Here is a 25,047-nt window from a genome sequence, read left to right as displayed (position 1 = left end):
ATCTTCTAACATTAGTAATTTCCACTTTTAAAATTTCAGACTTGATTTGCCATAACAAAGAAATATATCAGCCCCTACAAAACATTTCCATATTACAATCCACATGTTGCTGCATAAATATTTTCCTGCTGTAGCAAACTGGCTCAAATTAAGATCCTACATCTGTGTATAAACAATTCAAACTGAGCGATCATTGTCGGATCAAATCCAAACACTGAAAGAGATCTTGGAATGCAGTAAGGTATGGTTGCACAATATACCGTTTAGAGTGAGCTATATTGGCCTAAGTGATATCTGGCCTATCCAAAATCTCACTCTTTGGCCGAGTCATTTTCCTGAAAGATACAGTATGACCATCTGGTTTGGTGGATTGGAGAAGTGACTAAACATCCCATGACTGCATAGTGGATGGACATCATTATCGCTTAGATGGTCGCTGGATAGTTAGAGAGAAAACAACACATTTTTGGGATGACTAGGGGTGTAAAAAAAAATCCTAGGCTGTACACATCTTTGCCTATGGTAAATTCAGTTTAACCTTACTGTTCTGGTCCTACATGGGCGTATGGAATGTCTAATTATTATATACTGCAGAATAATGAGCTCGGTCAGGTTCAGTCAACTAATGGTATTGTCATACATTTTAGTGCTAATATTCATTTCCATAGTTGTTTTTGTTTATTATGCATTTGTAAATATGATAGTGTACAACAATGTCATCCACTCAGCAGCAACAACGGTGACGAAATTATGTGTTTTGGGTAGAGTTCAGTTTGTTGAGTTGTAATTACAGTCCAGAGGAAAAATCAATCATGACTAATAACACTATACCTAGAACAAACATTGTAATAACAGTCCATTATTTTCAACAACAAAAAAAGCATCAATTCTACTTTTATTTCATTAATTTAGGCCTACCATTTTTACATTTGCTCAAAATCGAAAGCTGCATCGGTTCTCAGTGAATGAATGACCACAATCATGATGACTTTCCTGTTGATGCAGCTGAATAGACCCCGACTTTAATCCTGTTATCGCTTGTCCAAACAGTCGCGGCTGTAGATTCGGTGGAGATAAGGTTGGTGGACGCTCCTCCTAATATGATGCTGCTATTCCTGGTGGAGTTTGTGGTCACGCGCCGCAGTCCGGTGTGCCGGGGGAAGTGCTTTTATCAGCTCTTGTGAACCTCTTCGAAACGGGCTTTCTTTGACTCGGTTGTGTCTTTGATTGTCGCTTATTTCTGCCTATCCCTACTTAGGCTACTGGAAAACCGACGGCAGCTGAACTGAGCAAACCGTTTGAGGAGCCAAGGACCTTTGTAAAACCGTGGTCGGTCAGTGGTCATTTTGGAAGGCTTCACATTGGCTCGTGAACGATGAAACTTAAAATAGTTTTGGAACTTTTGTATTTCCTTATCATTTTACTCCCCAACACAGCGTTTTGTCAAACAGGTAAGTGATATGCCGATGTAATTAATTGATCATGCCAAATTGGGACTAAATTGTATGTAGACCGTAAAATGAAGTGCGAAAATGACCTGTAGCCGACCGATGGGGTTTCAAGCTTATTCTTTCAACGGACCTGTTTTACGATGAATATTATGAACACAGTAGGCCTACCTTATGAACTGGAGGATACATGTAGCATAGCTGTGGAAGAAAAAGGTGACAATACCGTTTTTAATGCTGAAAATATATCATTTATTACAGCCAGCCATTTATTACAGATGTTTGTACCTGTTCTCTCTATTCACTATGGCAGTCTATTGACCTGTCATTGGAGACAGAAGGGGCCAAGCCTGTCTGTTTCTTTTCCAACCACACACGCCTTTGAACCCTGTGGCCACGGTGGGAAGAGACACGTGTCCATGAGGGCCTCCCACTCTGACAGAGATATGGAGATGAAGGGTATCTCAGGACATTGACTGTGAGAGTTCCCTGAGTGAACGGTGGATAGGGTAGCTCTGAAAGCTCCTGTCCTCACTATGTCACAGTTAGTTGGGCTATGACTTTTCACTTGGCTGCGAATACTCTACCTCATCTCATGTTTAAGTCCCACAGCTCTCACTTTTAGAGTTTTCTCTCTTACTCTCTATTCATTTTGTCTTCGTATTTATTTTCCCTCATGCTGTTCTGCTCTTCATTAACCATTAGCATATGTAAGTCTCTGTCAGAGGTACCCACCTTTTCTGTTTGGGCCTCAATTGCCTGACTTGGAAGATTCACCACATAACCGTCCTATCTCTGATAGTTTGTGTAAGAGGTGTCGTCAATTTTGGTTCCAGTCTTGCCCATCACCGTCATCAGTCGCCTATATTTCTGAGCGAAACTGTTAGGGTCTCTTTTTGCAGGGGATGCTGGGATCAACCACAGACACGGGAGGTATAGCAGCACCCACCATGGTTTGAACACAGTGGTATGGCTGTGAGGGCCAGGCTGGTCCAATAGGCATCATCGGAAAGGGCTGAGGGTGTGGAGTGTAGACATAATCAATCAATGGAGTAGATGGCTGGATAAAACCTCCAGAGGTGTAGGCCTCTGTGGAAATGTTTGCAAGAACAGCAGAATCTAGGCCCATATTTGAATGGGGTCCTGTATATTGAAGACAATCAAATTAGTTTGATATGAAATATTTCAGAAATCATGACCATATTTTTGTTAGGCTTGCAACTAATAGCATTTTTGATGCTAGTATGACCTATGTACACTTTTTCCTTGTGAAGCAATTTCTGATTGTTTCATAATTTTTTGTTTTGCGGTTATGCTACTAAAAGACGTTCAAACGACACACATACCATGATCTTGTTGAAATAAGTGTTGTTGGTAATTGTACTGAAAGTTCATTTTTATCCTCTGCTCTTATGCCAGATACATTATAAAGGACACACCTACATAAAATCAAGAGCATCACTAGCACATTTTAGAATGTTTTTACAATGTCGCTCCACCATTACCTGACTGTGGTGTCAGAATTGTTACTCAGGTGAACACAGCTGGTGTTACTGTGGCAACTACCAAACATTCCTGCTTTAGAACAGCAGTATTTGCAGTAGGCCTACTTTCCCTCTCAGCAAAGTTTCGAGAGGATGTCTTTCATTTAGATTCTGTCCAACACCCAAGGGTCTTGCTTGGGTATGCTCCAAATAAATACTTTCCCTCCTGTTTCAATTTCACATTTCACCCTAAACTGAGAAGTCAGACTGTCTTTGAAGCTGCTTTATACATGCTTATCGTAAGAAAAATTCTCATCACCACAGCAGTTTTTTACCACATGCCATTGAATAGGAAGTACCTCATATTCCTTCCCCCTTTTATGATACCTCTCATGTAAAGGCATATATTAAAACAGAGCATATGGACATTAGCAGTCACATCCTGCCAGAGCTGAAGTGTCTCTACTTGACTTGGAAGCCTATAAATAAATAAGGCTGTTAGCTTTGGCTACGACTTAGTTCCTGATCATTATTGGAGAGGCCATGTTTGTTAACGGATCCTTTCATACTAGACACTTCCACTCTGACTGCTCCCAGCTGGGACTGTCATTGGATACATTAAATTACAACATAGATGTAGGGGAAGTAGAAGACAATCACATCCAAAGTGGATCTCCTCACTCTGCATAGTGGATTTGACAATAACACTTCCCTGTAAATCAATGAATTAGTGAAACACGACTGCCCGTGACTTGCATGCAGTACAGTGACAGTCAATGTAGAAAACATAGACGTGAACCATCTTCACCATATTTTGTAGTATACCCCGTGCATCACTAAGGTTTACGAAAAGATACACATGTGCAAACCAAAAAATTGCCATTCTTTTATTCCAGATCTCCATGAGTTTTTTCCAGGCGCTCATGGTGACCTTCAGCATGGTTACTGTGGGACTACTCAGGTATTTCTCCAGAGTGTACTGGTCCCTGTTGATGAACACATTGTGGTCCAGCCCTGTTTGGTGATCCGGGACACCCTTTCTCTCTGCTGCTGGGTCTTCCTCTTCCTGTCCTCCCTCTCCTCCCTCTGCCACAGAGAGATGGGCACCGAGGCCTGCCACGGGCAGGGGAAGTAGAGGGAATCAGGCGGGGGTAACCTCCCGTACTGCCCAGGAGGGGTTGGGTGATGGCACGTGTTGGGTAACGAGGGAAACTGATGGCGAGAACCACGGTACGTTCTCCTTGGGTGAGGGTTGGGGGCTTTGTACAGGGTGTAGTTTTGGGTGGTGCGAAGGGTTGGGAGTATATTGTTCCCCGTGCTGAAGTTGGTTGCCTACTCTGACAGGATGGGGAGACAGACTTGGTGGTGGAGCTAGCAGACTTCTCTGATAGGTTGTCAAGTGTTATTGGGTTGTCAAAGAGTTGGTTTTGCAGACGAAGGATGTTCAGCTTGGGATGCCCCAATAGTATTTACATCATCTCGTATTCTTACTTACACCACTGAGGAGTTACTGTTTGCTACAGTAACATGAATCGTCACAAAGTCTAGCAGATCCAGGTCCATCAAAATGGACTGGTTGGACTTATTGGATATCTGGGCTTTTACCCGAAGTTTGTGGAAGACCTGAACAGACTGCATCATCAGATGACCCAGACGGCTCCTTGGAGGTTTGGGAGCCTTTGTGGTAGGCCCCGCCCCTAACTTAACCCCCTTAACGCTACCTTTCTGCTTCCTGGATGAGGAAATGTCTGAACCTGTTCTGTCCCCACCTCCATCTGCAGCACCGCTCCTTGCACATTGGACCAGCTCCTTCACAGCACACTTCACAGGACTAGGGTTACTCTAACCTACACTCCTTTCACCATCCCTCTTTTCACCTATCTTTTCACTGTTCACACCATCACTACTGTCACCAACCTCTCCAATGATGGCCATCTTCTTTGTTGTCTCCCCTCTTCCCTGCTCTGCTTCCTCCTCTTTCTTTTTAGTAGCATCCATCACAGCGCTTCCTGTAGCCTCCTCCAATGGGACAGCTGAATTGCCAGTGTTCAGTGTTGTGTCAATAGGTGCCATGGTAATGTTGGTTGCAGGTGCTGGTGCAGCAACACGGATGTACCCTGGTGCGGGGGTATACTGCCCAGGTTTGTGGCACTGGTGGTGGCCGCGGGGGCTGATCTTTGGTAGACAACAATGTGCCATAGATAGCATGTTGATGGGTTTGAGGATGAGAAAGAAGGGGTTGATGGTGATGATGAAGATGGTGATGAAGGAGATTGGGATGATTAGGCGGCTGCTGGAAATGGGCTGTTACAACCGTAGGGTTTGTGCTGTGATCTATGACCAAAGTTACCCGTCCTGCCAGCAAGCTATTTCCTGAAAGGGAACCAGATGATCATTCTTTGATTCACAAAATATTTTGTACAGTATATTATGAATAAATGCACTTGTAAAGTCATTATGCCTTTGCCTTGTTAATTTCTGTCATCCAAAATGATAATTTCATGCTAACTTTAGAATAAAGCATAAAGCATAGATAGTTAGAGAGCTGAAAAGCTAACAGACAGTTTTGAGAGGTTGGAATAGTAATTGAACATAAAATGCGTACCTTGTGTTGAGTCAGGTGTGAAGGCGTTACTCTGGAAAGGGTTATGATCCTCCATAGTTATAAACAGTTATTTGAAATATTTTAACACAATATTTTTTGGAAGTGCAGTACTTTGTTATTTAGTCAAGTAATTGTTTAATTGATGCACCTAGAATGTCAGTGTCACTCTATGTCACCATTTTTTACTTGGTTCTGACTAGTGGGAGTACAGCTATGACCGGAAGTGACTTTTTCGTAGCAGGTTAGGATAATTTACGCAGCAGGTTAGGATAATTAATGTGGCTGGTTAGGAGACTTAGGTTATGGTTAGAAAAAGGTTAGGTTTAGCTAAAATGCTCTCGAAACCTGCTGCGAAAAGTAACTCCCGGTCGTAGTTGTACTCCCTCTAGTCACAACTCCTAGACGTTCCAACTCCAGAAAATTGTTGTTTTGTTTAAGAGTTTAATTTCTCCAAATAAATGTTGTTTTTATGCACAAAAGTACAAACAAGATCACCAAGATCAACATATTTTCAACATTAATTTGTCTCATAATCCCATAACTCCTATTTTACAATTGCTATGACCAGGCTAGGCCTAGTTATTACATGGTTGCAACATAGTATTGACAGTGTTTCATTGCTAACTCAGTTGATTGTGTGTGTTGGGGGGGTAACTTGGGATCGGTAACTTCAAATCAAATTGTGTGCATATGCGTGCGTGTGTCCATGCTTTGAGGGGAAAACACAGCAGCACCTTATTCACTCATGTTCGTGCTAAATGTTTGGCTGCTTGTGTCTATCCTCAGTGCTGCCACCAGAATGTGCTCCGGGGGGTCACTCTCTGCTCCAGAACCCATACCGCAGCACCAGTTTCAGCTCCCGCAGCCTGCAGCAGTCAGCCCTCCAGGACTTCATCTGTGACCATTCCCTCATACCAGGCTGGTACCAGTTCCAGATCTTTGACAAGCCCGCCAGCATGCCCACACAATGTGTGGAGGTAAATACAGATGATATATTTTATTTTATAGTACTTTTTCTCTCTAGGTCTCAAAGCATATTACAATGTATGGAGGTCACCCCATCCCCCTACGTGTCGCTAACACCCGTTTCTTGACTGTGTCCAGCTCGCTAATAATCCCCGAAATGAAAGATAGACAGTCAGGCAGCATTGAAAATTCCAAAAACGATGGATAGAGGACTATTTTAAGTTTCTTTTGACACGGAGGAAATATTTTTTTTTAATGTTAGTGCCGCCCTCCGGCTCTCCGTTGAAGAACGAATGTGGCCCCCAGAGAAAAATTAGTTTGACACCCCTAGTTTAGGTGGTCTTTCATAGCAAATGCCGTGCCTCAGTCAGAACAGTACAGAAAAATATTGTCCCCATGATATAAGATCTTACAATGGCGCCGGAGGGGATGGCTGACGTTTTACGGGCTCCTAACCAACTGTGCTATTTTTTTTATTTTTTTTGCATTGTTTGTAACTTTGTACATTATATTGCTGCTGGATATCAGAACAGCGATTACTCACCTCGAACTGGATGAAGATGTTTTATTTAATGATACCGACGTGAAGGATATACTGCTTCTCCGAGACCAGGCCCAAATCCTGTCATTCGCGTGAAGAAAATATGGAAATACAGGGGGCAGAGATCGGGGTGCCTTGTTAGAATTCGGCGAGTGGGTAACCCGCCTCTACCATCCGTTCTATTGGCCAACGTGCAATAACTGGAAAATATACTGGATGATCTCCGTTCGAGACCATCTTACCAACGGGACATAAAAACTGTAATATCTTATGTTTCACCGAGTCGTGGCTTAACGACGACACGGTTAATATACATTTTTTCGTAGCCGTCTATTTACCAGCACAAACCGATGCTGGCACTAAGACCGCAATCAACGAGCTGTATAAGGCTATAAGCAAAAAAGAAAATGCTCATCCAGAAGTGGCGCTCCTAGTGGCCGGGGAATTTAATGCAGGCAAACTTAAATCCGTTTTACCTCATTTCTACCAGCATGTCACATGTGCGACCAGAGGGGAAAAAACTCTAGGCCACCTTTACTCCACAAACAGAGACGCATACAAAACTCTCCCTCGCCCTCCATTTGGCAAATCTGACCATAATTCTATCCTCCTGATTCCTGCTTACCAACAAAAACTAAAGCAAGAAGTACCAGTGACTCGCTCAATACGGAACTGGTCAGATGACCCGGATGCTACGCTACAGGACTGTTTTGCTAGCACAGACTAGAATATGTTACGGGATTCATCCAATGGCATTGAGGAGTATACCACCTCAATCACCGGCTTCATCAATAAGTGCATCGACGACGTCATCCCCACAGTGACCGTACGTACATATCCCAACCAGAAACCAGGGATTACAGGCAACATCCACACTGAGCTAAAGGCTAGAGCTGCCACTTTCAAGGAGCGGGACACTAATCCTGCTATGCCCTCAGACGAACCATCAAACGGGCAACGCGTTGATACAGGACTAAAATTGAATCCTACTACACCGGCTCTGATGCTTGTCGGATGTGGCAGGGCTTGCAAACTATTATGGACTACAAAGGGAAACCCAGCTGCGACATGCCCAGTGACGCGAATCTACCAGATGAGCTAAATGCCTTTTATGCTCGCTTCGAGGCAAGCAACACTGAAGCATGCATGAGAGCACCAGCTGTTCCGGACAACTGTGTGATCACGCTCTCCGTAGCCGATGTGAGCAAGACCTTTAAACAGGTCAACATTCACAAGGCCGAAGGGCCAGACGGATTACCAGGACGTGTACTCAGAGCATGCGCTGACCAACTAGCAAGTGTCTTCACTGACATTTTCAACCTCTCCCTGAACGAGACTGTAATACCTACATGTTTCAAGCAGACCACCATAGTCCCTGTGCCCAATAAAGCGAAGGTAACCTGCCTAAATGAATACCGCCCGTAGCCCTCACGTCAGTAACCATGAAGTGCTTTGAAAGGCTGGTCATGGCTCACATCAACACCATCATCGGTACCGTAGAGCCATGTCTAGGTCCAAAAGGCTCCTTAACAGCTTCAACCCCAAGCCATAAGACTGCTGAACAATTAACCAAATGGCCACCCAGACAATTTACATCAACAACCCCCCCCCCCCCCCCCCCCCGTATTTACACTGCTGGTACTCACAGTTTATTGGTCATGCGCAGTCACTTTAGCCCTACCTACATGTACAAATTACCTTGACTAACCTGTACCCCCACACATTGACTCACTACCGGTACCCCCTGTATATAGCCTCGTTATTGTTATTTTATTATGTTAATTTAATTACATTTTTTACTTTAGTTTATTTAGTAAATATTCTCTTAATTTTCTTAAGCTCTTCTTGCACTTGAGTACTTTTCAGTGAGTAGCCAAGTCATTGCAGTGGTAACATGAGTGCTAGTCTTGCACTTTGAAGTGAACATAGGCTCTTTGTTCCAAGGAGACTGGGATGGTATCAGCATTAAGCACAGGACCAAAGAGAGCGAGAGACAGGAGAGGGATATTAGAGACACAGGAGAGACAAGAGAAAAAGAGTGGGAGACAGGGTTAGAGAGAGACATGGTTAGACAGAGCGCGAGAAAGATGTTCCTCATTTTCCCTGGGCTGCCTGCTGTGCTGCAGACTGAAGGATCCATCAGAGGTGTCACTTCCTCTTCTTCCCAGGGCATTATCATGTGTCATATTGCAGTTGTTGCCTGCAAAGTGTCGCCCTGCCAATCATTACCCATGTGGTTGTATTATTACCACCCAGTATAAACTAGCCTGGTCCCAGGCATATTTGTGCTGTCTTACTTATTATCACAATGAGTGGCTAGAAGTTTGCAAGACAGTGCAAACAGATCTAGAACCAGGCTAAAGTAGTCTTATTCTGTTCTCTATTGTCTTCATCTGTGTCCACCAGGTGAACCACTGTGGGACCCAGGCCCCAGTCTGGCTGTCTCTGGGGGAGGGCGAGAGCCTTCCGCGGCCCCTGGAGGTGACGCAGCTGACGGCCTGTGCCACCTGGCAGTTCTTCCTCAGCAGCAGTAAGGACTGCTGCCTGTTCCGCATCCCTGTCACCGTGCGCAACTGTGGAGACTTCTACGTCTACCTGCTCCAGCCCACCCAGGGTTGCATGGGCTACTGCGCACAGGGTACAGCAGCTGTTTACAATAGTCTGTTTAGGTGGAGGCAATGAGGAGCTCCATACGCTATGAAAGTGAGGCTGCATTTTCCAGGAAGTAGCCTTGTCGTTTTTTCTTTCTTCAATGGGCAAAAATGGAGCGCTATGGTCTTCAGCGCCAAAATGTCATAAAAGGCAATTCATCCACAAACACAAATATAATTGTATAAACGAACGTGTTTTCATGAATTTGATGATTATAATTGTCAAGTCCATTCAAAAGATAAGGGCTGACCCCGGAAGTACAGTACGATATAGTGCTGCATCACTTTCATAGCGTATCAACTGCACTAACTACATGTAACTCATTAAACTGTTATTTACTGTATGTGCTTGTGACTCAGACGTCTGTGGTGTTAACTGTTAAGACCACCATTGTTAATTGTCCTGCTATCTTTCACCATGTAGAGATGTCAGACTCTGCGGCGGTGGTGTGTGGTCCTGACGAGGTGGAGGTTGATGGAGCGTGTAAAGGTGAGTGAGCTCTCTGCCTCCTGACAGTGTGTTGTCTGGCTCTATAGGAGGCCCTTGTTAAAGTCAGACACCACAACAATCCACGTCAGAATTGCCATGCGGTGTGGAATGCAGCAACAGGCCCCTCACAGGTCCTCTTAATGAGCTAAGCATGTGTCCTGCCTCCCTTGCCCTGTCTCCATGACGACATCTCTCGGCGAGGTTGTGAATTATCCCTCTGCCGGTTTTAGGGCGAAGGAGCAGGGGGGCTGAGGACATCGGTGGATGGTGTAATTCACTTTTATTCACACGAGAAGTTATCAAGTTGGAAGGGATACTATGAATAGAAGGCACCTACCGTTTATTGGTATCTACTGTTTTGGTTTGTTATGTTTGGCCCCTTTCCCTGATTAGAGTTACAGAAATAGACCAAAATGTTGGGACTCGCTGGAAGGCAGTGGCTGATGACTGGATCTTTGCCTGAAATATAGATTTTGATTACTTGGTGGGTCACAGGACAAAAACATTCAGCCAAGCTTCTATTATACACAACCATCTCATATCACCCAAATACTGTATACATTATTACCTGCTATATCCATGTAAATACCAGTTACATGTTCAGTAGGAAGAAAACTGAGTGAAACTACCCATTTTGTCCAATAAGACATTTTGTCTAATTTTGTCCATTAAAATATGTTGCTAAACATTTTGCTTCGGGGTACCCTACTGAACACGACTCCGTTATCCCTTCCAGCCAATCAGCCTCCTTCCCCAGCGGTGCCTGTGATAGTAGCAGAGCTCTCTGGGAGCATTGTCTACCTGAAGTGCAGCTTCGAGGGCCATAGCCTGAACAGCTCCCTAGGCTATGTGGTTGCCTGGTCTCGCCTCTCCCCCCAAGGCATCAAAGAAGAACTGAAACAGGAGACTACTGTCCAAACCGTTGCCTTCATCGAGCTGGACGGGATCAACCTCCGACTGGGAGACAAGGTGGGTAGAAGTTACCCCTAACCACTGACGCAGGGTCAGGTATTTTTCATCTCTCTAATGGTTAAGGTTAAGATCGAGGGTAGTGTAATTTGATCCGAGACTTGTGGTTACGGGTAGCTTCTACCTCGCTTGTAAAACAGTCAAACGCAAAAAATAATGCTAGCTTCCGAGCTCTCTCTCAAAATTGAAGTGAATTTGTTTTACAAGTGAGGTTATAGAGCAATAGAGCTGGCCGTGTTGAAAACCTAGACTGCCACCGGCCATCAAAGTATACAGTATATTGTCATTTCATCCTTTTATCTCTTGTCATAAATGTTGCTTTTATTTACTGTTGTATTAAGTTCTATCACCTGGCTTTAACTATAAAGGCTTTTCTACATCCTGAACTGTAGCCTCTCTCTTCCTTTTGAACGGCTGTGGCTGTCCTTCCCTCTGTCAGATTTACTGCAGTTGCTCCAGTTTTTTTCTGGACTCGCCGGACATCCAGGGAACCCCAGAGGAGAGCGAAGAGTTCTTTGCCGGGATCAGGGTAAGTCAAAGAGAAATAGAACACTATTTCAAGGATTTGGTGTTTGAGTGTGTGTAAAGTGTGTAAGTTGTGTGTGTGTGCGTGCCTGTCTGTCTCTCTCTCTCTGGGTCTGGGTTTGTGTGTCTCCTTTTTGTTTTAAATAATCACTGGTTAGTCAGAATTTCTCTTGTGACTTGTCTCTGCAGTTGAGACCAGAGGTGACTACTGTGTCTGAGGATGGGAAGGACTACGAGTTGACTGTGGAGAGTACCATCCCTGTCCCCTGCCCTGGCGATGCCTCCTCCACCACAGAGCAGTGTACTCTCTCCTTACACCTGAGTACAAACAATCAAGGTAAAGGCTTCGTAAGTAATCCGGCATACTCACAGTATCACCACAGTAAAGTTAGATTCTTCAACATGTTGTGTTTTTAATAACTGATTTTGGCAATATGTTTTATTTCCATAGCGTCTTGATTCTCCAGTGACAACGCATATTGACATGTCGGTATCCCTACGAAATAGACAAAAACAAAGCCAATGACGACAACCATTAAATGATCTATTTGTTCCTCCATAGGAGACGATCTGCTGGGTCCAGACGTGGTGTTGTCGTCGTGCCGGGTGGATCTCTCCCAGAGCCTGGGGTGTCGTAACGGGGTGTGTAGCCAGGCCCTGGTTCACCTCAGCGCGGTCACAGACTTCCTCAGGGACGGGGACAGGACGACACAGATCTCTGTCAACCCCATCGTCACATCCAACTTCCTCTGGAGCGGCTACACACCACAGAGTGTCCAGGTACTGGAACTGGAAAAAACACCCTTGTGATGGGTTGGGAGGAGAGTGGCGGTTGTTATTAGCCTGGTCCCAGATCTGTTTGTGCTGTCTTGCCAACTCCTATGGTCATTGTCACACTGTTTGGCATAAAACTTTGCAAGACGGCATAAACAGATCTGGGCCAGCAGGTTGTTAACAGATCTGGGATAGGTCTAGGTTGTTAACAGATCTGGGACCGGTCTAGGTTGTTAACAGATCTGGGACCAGTCTAGGTTGTTAACAGATCTGGGATAGGTCTAGGTTGTTAACAGATCTGGGATAGGTCTAGATTGTTAACAGATCTGGGATAGGTCTAGATTGTTAACAGATCTGGGACCGGTCTTGGTTGTTAACAGATCTGGGACCGGTCTAGGTTGTTAACAGATCTGGGACCAGTCTAGGTTGTTAACAGATCTGGGATAGGTCTAGATTGTTAACAGATCTGGGATAGGTCTAGGTTGTTAACAGATCTGGGATAGGTCTAGGTTGTTAACAGATCTGGGATAGGTCTAGGTTGTTAACAGATCTGGGATAGGTCTAGGTTGTTAACAGATCTGGGATAGGTCTAGGTTGTTAACAGATCTGGGACCGGTCTAGGTTGTTAACAGATCTGGGACTCAGGTCTAGGTTGTTAACAGATCTGGGATAGGTCTAGGTTGTTAACAGATCTGGGATAGGTCTAGGTTGTTAACAGATCTGGGACCGGTCTAGGTTGTTAACAGATTTGGGATAGGTCTACGTTGTTACACTTAACTCACTCAATGCAGAATATGCTATGTTTCTGTATATACTGTATAGTGTACATTTTCTCACTGCCACACTGCCCATACACAAACTGTAAGTTGCCAACTCACTCATATAAGCATGTACTGTATACACTTTATTTTCTCATCTAAATAGCTGAATGTGAAAATGAAATAAATGATATCTGATATGTGATATCTGCTCTGTGTTTTCAGATCACAGTGACAGATGTTCCCTCTGCATATTGCTACTCTTTCACTGATCCTCACATCATCACGTTTGATGGCAGGTACTTCAGTCACTCCTTTATAGTCAGCAATAATGATAGATGCCGTCAAGGCAATGTTAACCTGCAAATATGATAACAATCACATGAATACGCATTAGAGTAGCTGATACTGTAATGTATTTCATGCATTTCCTTCCAGGCAGTATGACAACTACCAGATCGGGACGTTTGTGCTGTACAAGAGCACACGGCAGCCGCTCGAGGTCCAGGTGCGCCAGTGGGAGTGCGGGAGCGTTGTCCACCACGCCTCGTGCACGTGCGGTTTCGTGGCAAGAGACGGCGGTGACGTCATAGCCTTCGACATGTGCAACGGAGAGCTGGGGGACACCAGGCCGCACCTGTCTGTGAAGAACAGGGACGTGGGCAAGAGCGGCATCCGCATCACTGAGTCTTACCAAGGACGCAAAGTCACAGTGAGTGAATAAATAAATAAAGTGTAACATTACATTTTTTCTTTTTTGAAGTTGTCCTCCGATAAGTTGGTGGTGGCAGGAAAAAGAAAAGGTCACTGAGTTGAAGCACACGCCCACAGGAAGTAGTCATTAGCCAATAGGGTGTTGAGAAAGGCACAGTGTAAACTTACAGTGCAAAGTCAGAATTCAGTTGTTTATGCTAATTATGAAATGATACAGACTGTGATGATATGGCGACGCACTGGAAAGCAGAAAATCATTTAGTTGTAATAGAATAGAGCAGAATCAAATGAAATACAACAGAATACAATAGGATCTAATCCCCTTTCTGTCTGTGCTGTAGATGACCTTTTCGTCTGGGGCATTTGTGCGTGCCGATGTGTCTGACTGGGGCATGAGTCTGACCCTGAGGGCCCCCAGCTCAGACTGGAGCCAAACCCAGGGCCTGTGTGGGACGTATGACGGACAGACCCACAATGACCTCCACACAGCAGGGGGCGCAGTGCTGGACAACGAAGACGTAGCAGCCTTCATCTCTGAATGGAAGTTAGTCTGATGCCAAGTCTCAAATCAACCTCTAGCCCCTAATGCTATGGAGTTTGCAGATCTGAAGAAGATATGTGGTGATGGTTCTAACCAGCCTATCAATGATTGCAGCTTTCATTGTAATTCCTATGCCTATACAGTTTCTTTAGATCTGCAAAGCAGGGGCGGGCTTTTGTCCCATTCCATGTGCAACGACAAAGTCCGGACCTGAGACTGTTCTTTCAAACGATGGATATGAATCATTTTGAACATTTTACATGAGCTCTTTCAGCTGGGGTTATGTTACATTATTATTTGTTGAATGTATTTCCATAGAGATCCTATTTGATAAGTATTTATTTCTCTTCTGGCAGACTCCCTCCTGGTAGCAGCTTGTTTGACACCGTTCCGTCCTATCAGAGCGCCCCAAACCCTCACAGGTACTGTAACTGTGAAGAAGAGTCCCACCCCACGTCCCCGCGAACCAGGTCTCAGCCAATCCCTGGCTCCGACTCCTCCTGTTCTCACCACGGCAACGTGAGACTCCACAGTATCATCCCCACTCTGGATGTCACCGCCGAATACAACTCAGTAGAACTGTTCAAAGGCCACCACGACCACCCCTCATGGAACTCCAACCAGCACGGCCGGGCCGAGGACACCGCCGCCCAGCCTGTAGAGAGAGGCTCTACCCTAACAGGCTCCAGCCATGGAGCCAACAACCAGAGGAGCCGTGGAAGGCGCCAGTCCTACCAGTTCCTCCCCAACGCGCCGTACCAGAGCCTGAGCCAGTCCCACCTGGAGGACTTCACCTACTTCTTCCCTGAGGACCACGAGCTGGCGGCCCGGCCCGAGTCCTCCCCTCCCCCCACCTGGCCCACCCAGTCTGGGCTAACCCAGCACCAGGCCAGGGTGCAGTGCCAGCGGGCGGTGGCTAACTCCAGCGTGGCGCTGGGCTGCGGCCGGCTCTTAGGCCCGGCCATAGTGAGCCAGGCGGTGGCTATGTGCGTCAGCGACCTCCAGCTAAAGGACGACCAGGCCTGGGTGGGCGCCACTCTGCCTCTGCTTGAGAACGAGTGTGAGAGGAGGCTAGTGGAGGAGAGGGGGAGAGAGGGAGAGCACCAGGAGATGTTGTCCTTCCTCAAGTGTCCTAATCTATGTAATGGGAATGGCCAGTGCTCCGAGTGGGGGTGTGTGTGCTTCCCCGGGTTCGGCTCCTACGACTGCAGCGTTATCTCTGGTGAGAAGAGGGGAGGGTTGGATCTGTAACACACATCTATATTCTAAGTCAATCATACATATTGTAAGTCAGCACTAGACCAGGGTTTGGCTCATAGTTCATCAAAATGAAAGACATATCACAGTCATTTGCTAATCCTAGTGAAGCGATTTGTTAAAAACCTGCTGACACTTTTTTTGCTTGTCATTTGTGTCTGTTTCTGGTGTCGTTTGGGATGGTGAAGACCAGACTCCAGAGATCACAGAGCTGGAGAACGAGGGACTGTGTGATGTCAGACAGCGTGACTGCTCCACTGTACAGGTCTTTGGACAAGGCTTCAAAGACTCCTATGAACTCAAGTGTGAATTTTTGAAGGAAAAGGTACCATACTACACCACACACAAAAACACACACATGCACACCGACACACACACACACCTCCATACCTGTGATATTATTTTCTGTAGCACAGTACTTCTGACCCAAGTGTCCCCGCCTGTCTCTGTCTGCGTGTGTCCAGTTTGTGGATGGTGAGTGGACCCTGGACGAACCTCAGTTTTCCCTGGCTACCTTCCTGCATGTGTCAGGTCTGGAGTGTCAGCTCCCCCTGGAGTACAGACAACCCAGTGCAGGCCTGGACCTGGATACGGCCACCGACAGACCCCTGGCACGCTGGCAGATCAAAGTCAGTGGAACAACGCTATGCAGCACATCTCAGTAATGTTTTGGGTCCAGACTCATTTGGGAATGGGCAAATCACCCATAAAATACAGCTGGATAACAGAGCCCTAAAATAGTACTGTTTTCAGCAGGGCAGTGTTCTGGCCTAGTGTTGTAATATGGTTTGTTTGCACACCTACCAGATGTTTTCAAGATGGTGCAACCTGGACAAGATACCCTTACTTATAGTAGGAGCTTCTGTAAATATTTATTACCAGTAGTCACTGATAAGTAGGTCATTAACGTTGTCTTGGCAGGTGTCCAACGACGGCTACAGTTACAGCAACGCCAAGATCCTGACCCTTTTCGATGGAGCCTGTCAGATCTGCACGCTCAATGCTGACGTTCTCTGTACCTCCAGGGTGGGTTTCTCTTGGGGTTTTTTCTCTGGGTTTTAATGGAATCACAATGTTTCTGATAGCATGATCAGAATGTGTTGTTTAGTGATTAGAATCTGACTTTAACAGATTCAACAGATACTGTATATTATGTTGTGGAACATTCAACAGATGTTCAGGCTAGCTCAAATTTCAGGCCCCTTTCCCACCAGGAAAACCAGCACATGGGCCCGGACCCTCTTAAAGCTAACTGTGAGTGTAGCACATGGGCCCGGACCCTCTTAAAGCTAACTGTGAGTGTAGCACATGGGCCAGACCCTCTTAAAACTAACTGTGAGTGTAGCACATGGGCCCGGACCCTCTTAAAACTAACTGTGAGTGTAGCACATGGGCCCGGACCCTCTTAAAACTAACTGTGAGTGTAGCACATGGGCCCGGACCCTCTTAAAACTAACTGTGAGTGTAGCACATGGGGATCTGTGAAACGTACTCCTCAGTCTGAAGTGTCTTACCAGTCGGCGTCACACAAAAAGCTAGCTATGTGGCGCAAGTAGAGACACTTCAGGCTGAGGAGTACGTTTCACACATCCCCATGTGCTATATGAGCACCACTCCTCCTAGTTATGCATGCCAACCAGTTTCTTCTGAAGAACTCAGAACATTTTTCACCCAAACAAAAAGTGGCCAATGCTCTGTTTGTAATTTAATGTACACAACCGGTCAAACGTTTTAGAACACCTACTCATTCAATTTTTTTTTTAATATTTACTCTTTTCTACATTGTAGAAACTATGAAACTATGAAATAACACATGGAATCATGTAGTAACCAAAGAATTGTTAAACAAATCAAAATATATTTTATATTTGAGATTCTTCAAGTTGCCACCCTTTGCCTTGATGACAGCTTTGCACACTCTTGGCATTCTCTGCCAAGAAACTGAAGATCTCCTACAACGCTGTGTACTACTCCCTTCACAGAACAGCGCAAAATGGCTCTAACCAGAATAGAAAGAGGAGTAGGAGGCCCCGGTGCACAACTGAGCAAGAGGACAAGTACATTAGAGTGTCTAGTTTGAGAAACAGACGCCTCACAGGTCCTCAACTGGCAGCTTCATTAAATAGTACCCGCAAAACACCAGTCTCAACGTCAACAGTGAAGAGGCGACTCCGGGATGATGGCCTTCTAGGCAGAGTTCCTCTGTTCAGTGTCTGTGTTCTTTTGCTCATCTTAATCTTTTATTTTTATTGGCCAGTCTGAGATATGGCTTTTTCTTTGCAACTCTGCTTAGAAGGCCAGCATCCCGGAGTTCTTTGTTTCTGGCAATTTTGAGCCTGTAATCGAACCCACAAATGCTGATGCTCCAGATACTCAACTAGTCTAAAGAAGGCCAGTTTTATTGCTTCTTTAATCAGAACAACAGTTTTCAGCTGTGTTAACATAATTGCAAAAGGGTTTTCTAATGATCAATTAGCCTTTTAAAATGATAAACTTGGATTAGCTAACACAACGTGCCATTGGAACACAGGAGTGATGGTTGCTGATAATGGGCCTCTGTACGCCTATATAGATATTCCATAAAGAATCTGCCGTTTCCAGCTACAATAGTCATTTACAACATTAACAACATGTTTCTGATCAATTTGATGTTATTTTAATGGACAAAAAAAGTGCTTTTCTGTCATAAACAAGGACATTTTTAAGTGACCCCAAACTTTTGAACAGTAGTGTACATGCACATTTTGTTACTGTGTATCAATCCCCAGGAGAAAACATGCAACATTGACAGTGTGTGTTATGGAGAGGGAGACCTCAATCCCAGCAGCCCTTGCCTGATATGCCGACCAGACTCCTCCAAATACACATGGTCCATCGCTGAGAGTAAGTACAATGTCCTCTTACCTATAACGTACTTTTACTCTACAACTGCTGTTTACATTATACAACAGCATCTCTATATAAATTCATACCACGCGAACTGAAAGGTATTTGCTGCCACCCACTACTGACGACAGCACGCAGTCACAGAGAACACATGGCTGCATGGTCTCCGCAATATGTTTACAGTATGTCAAAACCTCGCGGTTGGTCTTGCTATAGAGAACAAGGTGTTATTGGGGTCAGAGCCATTATAGTACCTTCAGGCCTCTGGGTATTGTCATTGTGGTTGGCTCAATGTGTTCTTTGTGCTGTGTTTTGATTTGAGTGTTCATACAAAATGAGGCCAAATCTCTCCAGATCAATTAGAGTAGATATTAGAAATGAATACAACTGGTTCAAACTAGGAACAGAACATTTTACAAAGATAGATAAACATATAAATAAAACAAGTGGAAATAAAGGAAAAATAATTGTATATTTTGTACCTCAGATAATGATATGGACATTAATGATGAAATGATTAACGTTATTACTAAATATGACTATTCTGCTCCTGGAAGAGAATGAGCCACCGGTGTTTCAGTCAGCCCAGGGGCGTCTGCAGACATTCCAGGGGGAGAACTTTGTGTACCAGCTGCAGGCTCAGGATCCAGAAGGCTCTGTGGTGCTGTTCACTCTGGAGTCAGGCCCCAGTGACGCCTCCCTCTCCCCCGCTGGCCTGCTCATCTGGAAGGTTACTGACACTGCTGCCTCCTCCTCCACGCAGACCTTTCAGTTCACTATCACAGACGATTGTAGTGCTGAGACGCTTGCCTCTGTACAGGTAGGTTTCAAAATAGGAGAACACTGTTGAATAAGGATATTGACTGACTTTGACTGACTCTGTTGACTCTTTGTGAATGGGGATTTTTAGAGATTGCTCTTGATTGTCAGCTTTTCTGTCTACCGCGAGAGGGAGCTCTAGATTTGCAATCCTTATTGTCCAGCCTGCCGCTGTACTAGTCTTTCTGTGTCTGTTGCTTTGGTATGTCTGTTAGCAAGACATTCAAAACTAAAATGCAATAATTACTCACGGATTGTCAATCATTCTTCCTCATACTTATATGTTCATTTCAAACTGTTTGTGAATTAAACTTAAGCTCTACTAACACTTCCCACTTGTGTGTGTGTGTGTGTGTGTGTCCAGGTCTCTCTGCGGCCCTGTGACTGTCTGAACGGAGCTTCCTGTGTTACAAACATTAACCTCCCCCCTGGCAGCGGGGAGTACCTGTGTGTCTGTCCCGCTGGCTTCACAGGGGACAGGTGTGAGGAGGACATAGACGACTGTAAACCCAACCCCTGCCGTCTGGTCAAGTGTATAGACGGACCCAACTCTTTCTCCTGCATCTGTCCCCCCGGAATGACCGGTACTGTACATGACAGAAATAGAATTACAACACACACTGTACGTTGTACATGCTGTCCATGCTAATACTGCAGCTCATTTGTGGGTCTCAGATGCTTTTATGACTCTGAGAGCTTACTTTTAATCATTCCGTTAGGAAGCTGTGCTTTGACCCTCCATTCTATGAACCATACTCCTTATTACCACCCTTTCAGTGTTTGGATACAAGCAGTGCCAGATTTCCTCATCTGGTTCAGTGAATTTAGATGTTGATGTTTTGTTAGTGGATTACATCCTGTGTGTGTGGGGAAGGCTGAGATTTCATTCATGTTGTTTTTGTGTTCCAGGTCATACCTGTAGAGAGGATGTGGATGAATGTGCCGCAGAGCCATGCTTCCCTGGGGTGGGCTGTAACAACACACTGGGCTCATTCACCTGTGGCTCCTGTCCAGAGGGTTACACTGGGGACGGGAAGAGTTGCAGTGGGTCCCACTCTCCCTCTCTCCCTGTCTGTTTCTCTCCCTCCTTCTGTATCTTTCTCTACCCCGATCCTCTCACCCCCAACCCTCATTCTTTTATCAATATGTTTCTATTGACTGTGAATAATTGGATTCTACCTCCTCCTCTACTGAAGTTAAATCAGAGCCGTCCAGTGGTAAGGGTGATGACTATGAGCCTATTCATAGAGTGACCGTGCCTGTACCCGCTGTACCCACAGGAGGTCACCAGGGTTTTGGCACGGTTAAACCATCAAGCCAGGCCCCCTGCTCCAGACAACCATGCTACCCAGGGGTGCAGTGCTTCGAGAGCACACACGTATCCGTAGGCTACATCTGTGGACCCTGTCCACCTGGGCTCCATGGCAACGGACACACCTGTAGTAGAAGCACCACAACAGGTGAGAAGGGTCACCTGATCACTTAGCTGATGATTGACAGGGGTTCATGTGATTAGGTGTTTATTATAATGTTATTAAATATCTGGCCTTATATGGGATTATTCCATCGTTTTATAGCTGGCTCATAGCTGGCTCCTAGTAAAGCTAACTGTTATGCCAGTATTATTTAGCTAGGTCTTCAGGGTTAGTTGATAGAGGTGATTTGAGTTATACTAGCTCTATACAAATCCCATTTGAGTTCCTTTTCAAGCTCTGTCCTCTAACTTCCAGTGTTTTACAGGACAGAGGCCAGTTACCAACAACAGAGAAGATGGACGTCCCCAAGTGACAGAAGACTCCAGTAGGGAAATTACTGGCACCACCTCCACCTCCTCCTCCCAGAACAGGAGGAGAACTGAGGGGCCCTCATCGGGTAGCAAGAGAGTCCCCTCCGTGGAGAGAAAGACACCTATTAGCCCCCAGGACCAAACTATCACCAGAGTCTCCACCCCCACCAATCACAACCGAGGCCAGAGCAGCAAGGTGGACCTGACCCCTGACCTTAGGTGGGGGTCATCGTCTCTCATAGTAACCTGTGCGGACTCGCCCTGCTTCTCCGGTGTGCCCTGTGAGCCCACGGTCTCAGGCTCCTTCAAGTGTGGCCGCTGCCCATATGGTTACACTGGAGATGGGTTCACCTGCAAAGGTTAGCGGTTAGCACTCTTGTAGTCTGTTTTTCATTCATATGATCTTTGTTCTTTTTCCATATGTTTTTAACATTCAAATCCTTACATGGACGTATACTGTAGGTTCCCATGAAACTGTTTGGTGTTTTCCAGCTGTGTGCCGGTATCCATGTGGAAGGAATATGGAATGCTCTCTACCCAACACCTGCACTTGTAAAGAAGGCTATACCGGATATAACTGCCACATAGGTGGGAACAACAGTCAGGGTTGGACGAGACAGATGAGTTTCTATTCTTATGGCTCTTTAAGAGTTACAAAATAACTTCTGCAAAAATGTCTGTAAATTAGAATAAGTTGTTTTCAGTTACACATAGAAGTTGTAGATTCTATTAACCTTCTACCTTCTCAGCTGTCTGCCGACCGGACTGCAAGAACCAAGGGAAGTGTGGCAGGCCAAATGTGTGTGTCTGTCCTGTGGGCTACAGCGGACCAACATGTGAGGAAGGTAAACATATCATCCCACACGTATTTGAACTCTTAACTATGCACTCTATATCCTGGCCCCAAATCTGTTTGTGCTAACTTGCCGACTCATTGTCACTCATTGTGTGGCTTGACAATGATGTAATAGGAGTTGGCAAGATGGCACGAACAGATCCGGGTACAGGCTATATGTTCTCCATTGTAAATATTGTATATATTCTCCTTTTCTTACTGGATGCTCTGTACACCCCTTGGTTGCTGTGTTTGTAGCTAACTGTGAGCCATCTTGCCAGCATGGAGGAACCTGTCTGGTCAGGAATCTCTGCACCTGTCCTTATGGTTACGTGGGACCAAGATGTGAAATCAGTGAGAGATAATCAATTTGATCCTTTCAGGCGTATATCATGTTTCCCTACAATTATCTAAACCAGTGTCTGCTTGCCTAAAAAAAAATGGAATGTGTGTATAGGGGTTAGGAGTTGTCGTGTGTAACTGTGTCTCCGTGTGTCTCTGTTCAGTGGTGTGCAACAGGCACTGTGAAAACGGAGGGGAGTGTACTTCTCCCGATGTGTGTAAGTGCAAGTCTGGCTGGTACGGACCAACATGTAACTCAGGTAACGCCAATCAACACCACGTGTTCCTACTTAGAAGCCCATGACGAACATATCTCTTTTCGACAACAGTATGTTTAGCTATGGGCTCAATATTCCATTGTCTTCACCTCCAGCTGTCTGCAATCCAGTGTGTTTGAATGGTGGGACTTGTATCAAACCCAACATCTGCGCCTGTCCCGGTGGCTTCTATGGCTCCCAATGTCAGATTGGTAAGAATAGGTGTCACACTGACAATCAATAACCTCAATTGATTAGGACACATTCTACTGGTCCCCTATTAGTGAGTGATATGTCAATTTGCACAGAAGTCTATTGCATGGTGGTACTTTGGTTTAGTGAGGTATAACTGTAGCTGTGTCACTGTGCGCCGTGCCCTCCAGCTGTGTGCAGCCCTCCCTGTAAGAACGGAGGTCAGTGTATGAGGAACAACGTCTGCTCCTGCCCCGGGGGCTACACAGGGAAGCGGTGTCAGAAGAGTAAGAGCCACTGCCACCCAACACAACCAAACACCCCACATCACTGTCTATGCATGCAGTATTAAATAGTTATAGGCCCTATATCAACATAAATGCACGTGGAAGAACCTAATTGTAATAACCCTGCAGCAAGCTAGTAAGTTCATGCAGTTATGTTAATTGAGCCAAAAATGCATGTTGCATTGCGTCTTTCAGGTGTATGTGAACCCATGTGCATGAACAAGGGGAAGTGTGTGGGGCCCAACTCCTGCTCCTGTGCCTCTGGGTGGAGTGGGAAGAGGTGTAACATTCGTGAGTGACAACATAATGTACAACCACTGTTACCCTGAACCTGTCACCATGTAAAGATGCCTTTACAATACTAAGCAACTCTGTGTGTGTGTGTGTGTGTGTGTGTGTGTGTGTGTGTGTGTGTGTGTGTGTGTGTGTGTGCGTGCGTGCGTGCGTGCGTGCGTGCGTGCGTGCGTGTTTAGCCGTGTGCCTGCAGAAGTGTAAGAACGGTGGTGAGTGTGTGGGACCCAACACCTGCCACTGTCCCACAGGATGGGAAGGCCTACAGTGTCAGTCCGGTGAGTCCTTCTCACATTCAATATGATATACTGCTGCCAAGTTTCAATAGATAGCTATATACTTTTATCCTGTACTTATATTGCGTTCTATACTATTTCCTCCCTCTGCCTGACGCACAGCCATCTGTAAGCAGAGATGCCTCAACGGGGGAAGGTGTGTCCTGCCCAACTTCTGCCACTGCCGCAACGGGTACACTGGTGTCACCTGTGGGTTAAAGGTGAGCATTGGGTCACAGTTTGGATGTTCATTAACAGTGGGTTTTTTATTGTTGGGAGATTATATACTGTAAAATGTCTTTGCTCTTTTGTAGGCCCCACTTGCATAAGGTAAATGACTGAAGATGCAGAAGTTTTACAAAATACACAGAGCAAATGGAGTCTTTATTACGCAGTATGTGATCGTGGAGTGTGTGTGCCTGTATGTGTGTGTGTGTGTGTATCTTTGTACATGAACAGGGGGACTGGATATATTGCACGTATCTAATTGTCCCTGTTTTGTTACTACCTCAATGCTCAAGGTAGCACATTGATTTAAAGCTCTTGCATAAGAAATGCATAACATATTCATAAACAATGCATAATACTGTCTTAAACACTGCATATTCATTCGGAAATGTTTATGCCAATCGTGTTGATGTCGCAAAAGCTACGTTTACACAGGCAGCCCAAGTCTGATCTTTTTCCACTAATTGATCTTTTGACCAATCAGATCAGCTCTTTTGACAGTAATTGGGCAAAAGATCAGAAACATGCTGCCTGTATAAACACAGCCAAACTATGTAATCTAACATAGACATTAATTCATGTATTTTAATGCATAAAAATGTGTTTTATAGTCCTTATCCTAGGCTTTTATACAAAAGTGTTACTGCACACAGTATTATGTTGGAGTAAGAGAAGAGAATCAGATGAAAAACTAGTTGATGGTTTATTGAAGAACAATCTAGCTTTATATGATATTAATACCCACTTTTCTATTTGTTTTGTTCCTTGTTAGTGATTTGACCCATGTTTTTTCCTCTGGTTTATTGTGGTACTGAAAGTGTTTTTTTTTTCCTAAACTATTGTGCACTGTTGTTTCATACTTAATATGTATGGAGAAATAATATTCTTCTTTTTACATCACACCTGCCTTGGAAATGTTATTAGCTTGTTTGATTTTTAGGGCCACTTGTCTGCAATTGTTTTGTGACTGTTGACGAGATCTGTTGTAAGTATCAATTCAGATATACTTGATCACTTTTGTACATTATACTGTACATAGGTCAAAACATTTGTTATTTTAACATTTACACTGCGTTGTTGTAAATCACGCATATGGAAACAAAATAAAAAGTTATTGTGTAACTTG

The 25,047-nt window shown here is 45.0% G+C and overlaps 1 protein-coding gene across 1 annotated transcript; it reads left to right on the top strand.

Annotated features, from left to right (window-relative positions):
* Positions 1–935: 935 nt before the first annotated feature.
* Positions 936–25,047, top strand: LOC106582196 (von Willebrand factor D and EGF domain-containing protein). The gene is made up of 31 exons (XM_014165044.3): positions 936–1,451; positions 6,324–6,514; positions 9,451–9,682; positions 10,120–10,185; positions 10,922–11,154; positions 11,594–11,683; positions 11,869–12,016; positions 12,242–12,459; positions 13,437–13,510; positions 13,650–13,923; positions 14,267–14,469; positions 14,823–15,688; positions 15,912–16,048; positions 16,188–16,352; positions 16,645–16,749; positions 18,492–18,606; positions 19,167–19,429; positions 19,793–20,012; positions 20,338–20,472; positions 20,709–20,888; positions 21,169–21,573; positions 21,707–21,802; positions 21,964–22,059; positions 22,308–22,403; positions 22,556–22,651; positions 22,765–22,860; positions 23,032–23,127; positions 23,323–23,418; positions 23,601–23,696; positions 23,817–23,914; positions 24,008–25,047. Exons 1-31 carry the CDS (start codon positions 1,376–1,378, stop codon positions 24,020–24,022), a joined length of 5,277 nt encoding a protein of 1,758 aa, XP_014020519.3. The 5' UTR covers positions 936–1,375; the 3' UTR covers positions 24,023–25,047.

Source organism: Salmo salar, chromosome 02, assembly GCF_965601325.2.
Source record: "Salmo salar chromosome 02, fSalSal1, whole genome shotgun sequence".
Lineage (NCBI taxonomy): Eukaryota > Metazoa > Chordata > Actinopteri > Salmoniformes > Salmonidae > Salmo > Salmo salar.
The sequence above is the reverse complement of the archived record's forward strand: the minus strand, read 5'-3'. Positions and strand labels throughout refer to the sequence as shown.

Excerpts from the sequence above, each read along its gene's own strand:
- LOC106582196 (XM_014165044.3), top strand. The coding sequence starts at position 1,376 with ATGAAACTTAAAATAGTTTTGGAACTTTTGTATTTCCTTATCATTTTA. Across the intron at positions 12,460-13,436 it reads ACACACCACAGAGTGTCCAG|ATCACAGTGACAGATGTTCC; the intron begins GTACTGGAACTG and ends CTGTGTTTTCAG. Across the intron at positions 22,404-22,555 it reads GGGACCAAGATGTGAAATCA|TGGTGTGCAACAGGCACTGT; the intron begins GTGAGAGATAAT and ends GTCTCTGTTCAG.